At 44.1% G+C, this 8,730-nt stretch overlaps 1 protein-coding gene across 1 annotated transcript in view; it reads left to right on the top strand.

Annotated features, from left to right (window-relative positions):
* The window catches only part of SNTN (sentan, cilia apical structure protein), a 16,265-nt gene extending 13,686 nt beyond the window's left edge, over nucleotides 1-2,579 (top strand). The window contains exon 4 of the mRNA XM_007113475.1: nucleotides 2,386-2,579. Within this exon, the coding sequence (XP_007113537.1) occupies nucleotides 2,386-2,544 (159 nt within the window). The 3' untranslated portion in view covers nucleotides 2,545-2,579. The remainder of the gene's footprint in view (nucleotides 1-2,385) is intronic.
* Nucleotides 2,580-8,730: the final 6,151 nt, after the last annotated feature.

Raw genomic sequence — 8,730 nt, 5'->3', positions numbered from 1 at the left:
GATATGGGGATATATGTATATGTATAGCTGCTTCACTTTGTTATACAGCAGCAACTAACACACCATTGTAAAGCAATTATACTCCAATAAAGATGTTTAAAAATTAATTAATTAAAATAAATTTTTTAAAAAGGGAGTGTGTGCGTGTGTGTGTGTGTGTGTCTGTGAGTGTGAAAGAGAGAGAGAAAGAGAGAAAGAGACAGAGTAGTACAGTGTGAGACACAGAAAAATGACTGGAAAGAAATGTTAATAATAGTAAGCTTTCTTTGCGTAATGGGGTAAAGGGTTATTTTTACATGCTCCTATTTTTTCTAAACGTCCAATATTAAACACATATCATTTTTGAAATAATTTTTTTAAGAAAAGCTATTTTTTCTGCCAGAAGCATCAGGCAGAATTAGACAAGAGATCCAAAGTTCTGGGGAGTCTTTACAGAGAGGGTGGGAGAACAAATCCTATATCACCGGCTTACATCAGAGGCCGAAAGAAATGACAGATCCTAGAGAGAAAAAGGATGTTGCGTGTAGCTGGCAAAACCTCAGTGAGCTTTTAACAAGTATGAAAATGAGGACCTAGTAGACGGATCATCCTGATGTGATTCACCATCCCTCTGAGAACATCAGAGGAAAAGAATTAAAACCGAAGTCACCAGGAAAGACACCTTCAGCCTCGTGTCCCTCAGTGTAGGCTAAACCCGGGAAAGGCAGCCGTTCTGGGATCTCTAGCAGCAGACTCAGCCAGACCATGGTGCAATCCCGCCCTCTCCTCCAGATGAGAGCAGAGACTGATTTCAGGGGACTTGAGGGGAGTGTTCATCCCTGGCATGCTCAGTCTCAGTGGTGATAACTTCCCTCCACTGAGCAGACATGTAGCGTCATGTCAGAATGCTGTCTTGGGGTCTTCCCTGGTGGTCCAGTGGGTAAGACTCCACGATCCCACTGCAGGGGGCCCAGGTTCCATCCCTGGTCCGGGAACTAGATCCCGCATGCGTGCTGCAACTAAGTCCACATGCCACAACTAACAAGCCCGCCTGCCACAACTAAGACCTGGCGCAGCAAAAATAAATTTAACTAGTTAATTAGTTAAAAAAGAATGCTGTCTTGGACCAACCACCCAGCTCTGCCCCGTGAGAGTCCCTCAGGCAGGTACAGCATAAGAGTCTCCATCGCTAACTGGGCTTTCTCCTAAATCCTCACACAGGGTTCTCTGGTAAACTGAGCCAGACCTTCTGGCTGAGGCGTGGGTCTGAAAGGAATATGTCCTTTCTCAAAAGCCTAAACATAATTTAGGGTATCTGACTTAGCCCTCTATAGCCAGTCAGAGAGAGTAAAACTGAGCAGCTAAAAGCACTGCTAAGAAGATAAAAAGCAAGATGGTGGGTCAGGCCCCAAGAAGTCTGGACCTCTGCCAGCTCCGTGGTCTTAAAATATGCAGCAAAAAGAGGAGGGAGACCTCCAGCCATCTCTGACCTTTGAGCAAACAGAGTGCTTTACGCTAGTAAAGGGCTTCTCTCTCTGTCTTATCTCCAGCTCTTCCTGGAGGGAGACAGACACAGGTCCTTTCACCCTCACTGGTAGGTGTGACCTCTTGAGGAACAGCCTAGAGAAACATGAAAGATCTAAGCCTGTAAGAGGAATGCATCTTCACTCCTAAAGTGCCTTAGTCATTGCTGTGATGGTTTTTTTTTGCAGCCAGCGCATGGATGAGTGTTTGGGGTTAAACTAAATGCAGTGAATCAAATGACCTTAACGTTTTTGATGCACTTAGGAAGATATTTCACGAGCCGTGGCTGGAACTGAAAATCCCCTCCATTTAGGTGTTTTCACATGTTTTCCTTCACCCTGTTCCTGAGGACTACGAAGTTGGGTTTGATTCCTGTTCAAATTTAGGGCTGAACAGTCTTCCAAAGCACATATTTTCTTTTAGCATATTTTATTCCATATTTCTGGATAATCTTATGCTCAGTGGAGCACACAGTGGATACCTCCAATAGCAAAGGGATTGTACTCTGAAACCATAACAGTATCTGTATCTGTAGAGAAGTAGGGTAGCAGTTGAGTGTGGGCTCCAGAATCAGGTAGCCAATGTGCTGAATCCTGGTACCACACTCATAGCTGCCTAGCTTGGGGCAAATCACTTCATTCTCACTGAGTCTATGGCATTGCCTCTGTAGGGTGGGAAAATAATAGTTCATATTCAATAAGGTCACTGTGAGCACTCAGTGAGTGAGATAACCCATGAAAAGATTTAATACAGTGCTCAACTAGTGGCGCTGGTAGCAACTTGACATGTTGTTAATAACATGTTTACTATTGCGTGTTATCTGTAAAACCGAGGTGGCATGATGAATTCTGTATTTCTGCTTTTTCTTCTTTATTCTTACAGGGACAAGAAAGCAAACCAAGATACAAAGACCTCCTTTCTGAGCTCGACGAACATACAGAAAATAAGCTGGATTTTGAGGATTTCATGATCTTACTGTTAAGCATCACTGTAATGTCAGATTTGTTACAAAATATATGGAGCGTAAAAATGATGCAATAAACAGCTTTAAATATATAGCTAGACAAATTAATGGCAAAAGACAGTATTAAATTCTTGAAATTTTTTTCATTTAATTTTTAATTAATTGAAGGTACTGATCATGCCCCTGGGTTTGCCCAGGATGGTTCTGATTGCTAATATTCAGACCCAGTGTAACTAAAAAGTCTATGCATACTCTTCAAAAATGTTTAAGTAATATAGTCTCTGGTGCTTTACAACATGATAGATTTGATACCACTGACTATTGCATTGCTTTTGCTGCATCAGTAGTGTCTTAGAGCACTTTCCTTATAATCATGGAGTCCCTCATTCATTCACTCATTAAACAATGTGTGTTGAACCTCTACTTGATGGTACTGCTGAGGATACAGTAATGAACCAGCCAATCTCTGCCTTCAGACATGCCTGCAGAAGTCCAGCAGTAGAGATAGGCTATGAACAATTTATCAATCAACTGCATATACAGTATAATGATAATTGTGATAAAGGCTACAGGATGCTAAAAGAGCTGTTATCACCAGACCTGGGATCAAAGTCAGATAAGCTCTACTGACATTCTGCAAAAGGCAAAACTATAGGGGGGAGAAAAAAACTTGCCACCGCTGCAGGTGGGAAATGGAGTTGTCCACAAACAGGCACAAAGGAACTTTTAGAGGGGATGGGAATGTCCTATAGCTTGATTGTGCTGATGGTTAAATGACTGCACACATTTGTCAAACTCTTAGAACTGCACACTAAAAAGGGTGAACTTTACTGTATGTGAATTCTACCTAAATAAATATGACTTAAAACCCCCAAATCCCAATATTTTTGTAATTTCTGGCCATGATTTAACCAACAACTCCTTGAGAATATGATCTAAAGGTGGGCATGTCTTAAGGACACACATCCCCTATGGCTATACCTATGTTCCTGAGTTTAAATTATGCACACACACCCATCAATGCCTGAATCTTTGAGATAGACTCACACAAAGACTTTTACTCATTATAATATTATTGTAGCTTCCTGAGTTCCCTCCCTCATCTCCTCTTTTCTTCCCAGCCCAACACGTTAAGGAACCCTTTCCAAAGGGAGACCTCTGACCCTGGTCTGGAGAAGCGTTATCTCATCTTGCAGTGTTCCCAATCCACCACGACCCGACTCCTTAGTCCTCCCTACTTTCCAAAGCTTAGGCATTCTAAGTCCAAGAGTTTATGTACCGTGTCAGGGAAAGCCCCAGACTTTACTCTGTCACCATCTTAATAGGAGGAATGTGTGTTCAACAAGACTCAGCCCACGTGCCAGGTACTGTTTTAGGGGCTTTACAAATATTAACTCCCATCATAACCCTCTGAGGTGGGTATTAGTATTATCATCTCACAGATGAGGAAACCAAAGCACAGAGCTTTCGATTTCCCCAAAGTCACACAGTTGGCGTGCTGGAGAGTTCTCTGCCCTCTCTGTGGGCATTGTTAATTTTGTTTTAATATTAGACTTCTTCATGAGCAATAATATAATTCAGCAGAAATAACTGTGCACATTTCAGGCACTGTGTGAGAGAGAGCGTGGTGCCAGCTGGGTCCTGGAGTACCATTTGGCATTCCTCAAATAGAATCTGTGGGCTGTGCTCCCTACAAGCCCTTTGTATCTTAGTCACAAGTAGCTGAATATGGCAACCTTGGTGACCGATCGGAAGGTCAGATTCACACCTTTCAGAAAAGGAAAAAAAGAGATCCTGGCCAATGGTGTGAGGAGGAATCTTGGAGCCATTCCAGCCCTTGGGGCTCCCAAAGGATTTAGGAATCTCCATCCCGGATGGGAAATCACACTCCTCTGAGGGGGAAATCAATTACAGAAGCTATCTTAGCCTGATGCAAAGAATGAAAACAGAGCAAAAGCTCTTGGAGCATCAGTGACAGATAAATCGATGAGCAGTATGCTAAGACACTAGATCACAGGAGCCTCACCTCTTGGTTCTGGTCCCAGGACCGTGAGCTCTACTCTTCAAACGAAGGTTCCATCTTGAAAATACTACTGGTCATCACAGGTGATTATGGATGCAAATCTGTCCTGGGATCCCTTGGTTGCAAAGAACAAAGCACACTGGAATCACATACACACATACACATATACACACCCACGCGAAGGAAAAAGGCACAGGTTGTGTTTATCAACAGAGTACAGCAGCATATAACAAAATGAAAGGGCAGAGAATGCAGCTAATGTCCACGAAACGTCGGAAACAGCGATTGAAAGCAAAATCAAGATTTTGCTCTTAGGGTCTCTTAAATGAATTGGTTTCTTGGCTCTGCTTCTGTCTGCATGTGGTCTCTCCCTCATTTCTACCTCTACCTCTCTCTTTATCTGTACCTCTTGACTAGTTGTTTCTTTTGGTTGTTTTTGGTTTTTTGTGGTTTTTTTCTGATTCTAGGCCCAAAAGCCAAACACATGGTCCCCATCGCTGGCTTCACTTCTCTCTTTAAATGCTCGACCAACACTCACTAGCATCTCAGAAGCCCAATTCCAATCCCCCAGAGCGAGAACCTGATTGGCTGGATTCAAGTAGGGATCATTCCAGATCTAGCTGCCTGTGTTCAGGGATGCAAGTCATGTGCCCCCTCAGCAGGGCCTGTGGGAACTGACTCTTCAAAGTATATGGACAGGTTCTCAAAGAAGGAAGGGAGGAGCCAGGGAGGAAACGACTGACAGAAAATTATAAGAATCTCTAATACAAAATCCATAACTTGGATAAGAAGGGCAGTGTTATTTGCTTCTCAGCCATGGGCTCAGCAAACATAGGAACTGATGGAATAATCTCCTTTGTTACTCCAGGTAAAACCTTTCTTGCATCACTGTATAAAAGGAGCAAACCTGAGCCTCCCTGGGAAGGTTTCCTGTGATTAAATATAGTTAAGATCTTCCTATACAAGAGCTGTGAGCACCCTTGCAATTTGGTGAGCATGACAGAAACATACCCAGTCCTGGAACCCCTAATTGTCTTTATTTTAGCCTCTAAAAATGGGTCCAAGTATGAGATCAGGATTTGCGCTTTAAATAGTCCTCTGTGAGAAAGGGGGAAAGTGCTGGAAGGAAACCAACAGGAGTCCTGCACATCAGCTGACCTTCAGCACTGGGAAAGCTAACGAGAGTTCTCAGTGGAATTCTGAGCTAAGAGAAGGAAGGCCAGTTCACTGAATCTGGCGAAAGCTGACACAGTCCACGGACAAGGGGCGAAAGTAACCCAGCAAATTGGCCTTGAAAGACTTATTGTGCCAGTCTCTTTCCTCTAATTTCAATCTAGGACACATGGATTCAGATTTCTCTTTGATCTTTTGTGGGGTACAGTTTTGAAATGACCAAGTTCTGGGGTAAAGCGGGGTCTCTGCCTGGTCTCCACTACCGCGCGCTTGAGGACTATGTCCCTGTCCCCCGTGTTCAATACTTCATCCACAATTCTGAATGTAAGAACAGTGGACGCTGAAGTTTTTCGTATTCATTTGGTGACAAAACCGTGGGGCTTCCCTGGTGGCGCAGTGGTTGAGAGTCGGCCTGCCGATGCAGGGGACACGGGTTCGTGCCCCGGTCCGGGAGGATCCCACATGCCGCGGAGCGGCTGGGCCCGTGAGCCACGGCCGCTGAGCCTGCGCGTCCGGAACCTGTGCTCCGCAACGGGAGAGGCCACGGCAGTGAGAGGCCCGCGTATCGCAAAAAAAAAAAAAAAAACATGAACCGTAACTAACTAGAGGCTCTTGGTGGTCTTGATTTCTCCCACTTCGCACGAGTGTTCAGATGGTACGGCTGCGGGGTCTATGCCTCTGGAGGAATCGCTGGCCTGGAGAAGCGGACCAGTCCAGAGGGCTGGACTCTGGGCCCAGCTCCGCCACCACCAGCCCTGTGGCCCTAAAAAAGCCCTCCACCTTTTCTGAGTGAGCCTCATATTTTTTCAAATATAAATGTGGGATCAGAGTGGGACCTATTTTCTTAGACAAGTCACTGTGAGACTTAAAGAAGCATATAAATACTTCAGCAATGCAAAGTGGGCCTGTGTACATGTCTCATATCCATTCTGATTTGTCTAATTCTGGACAAATGGTCACTATCATTATTCTTGCTCATGGCTGCCCCTAATAGAGCATCTGCTACACTCACGTATTGCCAGATGGTCCTTTGCTTGATTCCCTAAACACCTTTAAGAGATTGGTATTATGATCTCTATTCCACAAAAGAGAATGAAATTTAGAGAGGTCGAGTGACTCACCAGGGTCACAGAGCAATAAGTGGAAGATAAAACCCGGGCTTCCAACCCACATCTATCTCGTGCCACAATCTGGCTCCTTTCTGTGAGGACAAGTGTGGATATAAAACTCCCCAAAGGAGAGCATTGCCATGATTTACAGCTTACACCAGATTATAATTAGCTGTTCTCCAAAACAAGGAGGAGGAAGACAGAAAGAGGAAGAGCAAGCAGCAGCATCTCACGCGTCCAGAACCCAAAGGGAATCAAGAAGCATTAAGGGAAAAAGCAGTAACAGTATAACTTGGTTTTCCTGGCCTTTCTGTGTCATTTAGGAAGGCAATTCTTCCTTTGGGGAAAGGCCATGGAATTTTAAAATCTGTGTGATCTGTAGCTCATGGTTTTGCTTGAAGAAAGTATAAGTGGCCGGAGGGAGGCCATGGAAGAAGGGAAGAAAGGGCAGAAGGGCCCTTGGGAGAGGAAGGGGGTCCCGACATGCACCTGCTAGGCGGGGCGTTGTGGATGCTGATGTGGAGGGCGGAGCCTGGACTTTTCTTCCCAGCTCTGCTCCTGATACCCTGCTTCCAGGTCTCAGGTTCTTCCTTACTTAGTGAAAGGGTTCCCTGTGACCAGATGTTCCCCATATGCCTTCCCATTCTGAAATAATCTTTTGTATGAACCAGGACTTTTTTTTTTAAAGAAAATGATAGCAAGTGCCAGTGACCATATGGACAAATTTTAATCACGTAAAAAGCTGTCTCTTCTCCTCTTTCCTATCTTTGACCTTGGCAGTCTGTGGTATAAGCCCAATACACAGAGGGCTAAATGTCCGCAAGCAAGAGGTGTCCCAGAGAAAAAAAGAGATAGATTTAAAAAAAAAAAAAGCTGATGATTTCTCAATGCTTTGTAGATTAAAAACATGTAGCTGTGCTTTATATAAGTTTTGAAAGTGCCGCATAAGTCACACAATTCATGTGGCCATTTACTGGCTTGTAAAGAACATCTTTAAAAGTAAGTGCCCTGCCAGTCTTGTATAGTATCCTCAACACCTAGAACAGCACCTAGAATATAGGGGGTGCTTGATGAATATGAAACAAAAAAAAATTAATGAATGAATGAGTCCTTCTCAAACAGAAGAGGTGGAAAACGGGAACATGAAGGTATTTGCTTGGACACCCGTTAATGTCTTGCTGAAAAATAAAAACATGGTGTGCTTTAATGGTAGATGAGCAAACAGGGTCTGATGACAAAGACTGTGCTAGCTTTAAAAATCGGTAAGAATGAAGATTTATACTCAGTTTAAGATTGCTTTCGCTTTAGCTTAGCTCAGAACCAGCAAATCAGCCTTGCAAAGTATATTGTCAAGATCAAAGACACAGAGAGTGAAACATCCCCATTGTCTAGGGGCCAATAAAGCCCACACAGAGTGGACAATCCATCAAGACAGTGGAGCTCAGAACCCAGAACCGCTCTCCAGCTGTGATTATGTGGGGGCAGAGCCTCAAGTGCACTTCCAGCTCCTTCTGTGTCTTATCTATTATGGGACCTCAGCCAGGTCCAGAGGCACATTTTTATTTATAAGATGAAGCTTTTTCAAAATGCAATGGTTTGTCTTTATATTGCAAGAAATTTCACTGGCCTCATCTGCTTCTCATTATAGTTTCTTGTCCTTTTTGACCTTAAGAGTATGCTTGGACCTCAAGCAGGTTTGCAGCCCACAGTGGGACAGGTTAATCCTGGGAAAGCTTTGGACCCTTCACCCGGGAGAGAGATGGAGGCCTCAGGAGCAGGACCGGGTTGCTCTGGTCTCAAGGCAGCCACATCTCTAGTGGCCTGGGAAAGCTGGGAACTGGCTACTTTCTCTAAATCTCTCTCTTTGAAGGAAAGAAAGCTGGAGGTATTGGGAGCCTCTGAAGGGCTTAATGAAAATCAATGATGAAATTAAAAGTGGGAAAAGGCGAACTTCGATT

Source organism: Physeter macrocephalus, chromosome 18 (assembly GCF_002837175.3).
Source record: "Physeter macrocephalus isolate SW-GA chromosome 18, ASM283717v5, whole genome shotgun sequence".
Taxonomy (NCBI): domain Eukaryota; kingdom Metazoa; phylum Chordata; class Mammalia; order Artiodactyla; family Physeteridae; genus Physeter; species Physeter macrocephalus.
This window is presented reverse-complemented; position numbering and strand designations above follow the sequence as displayed.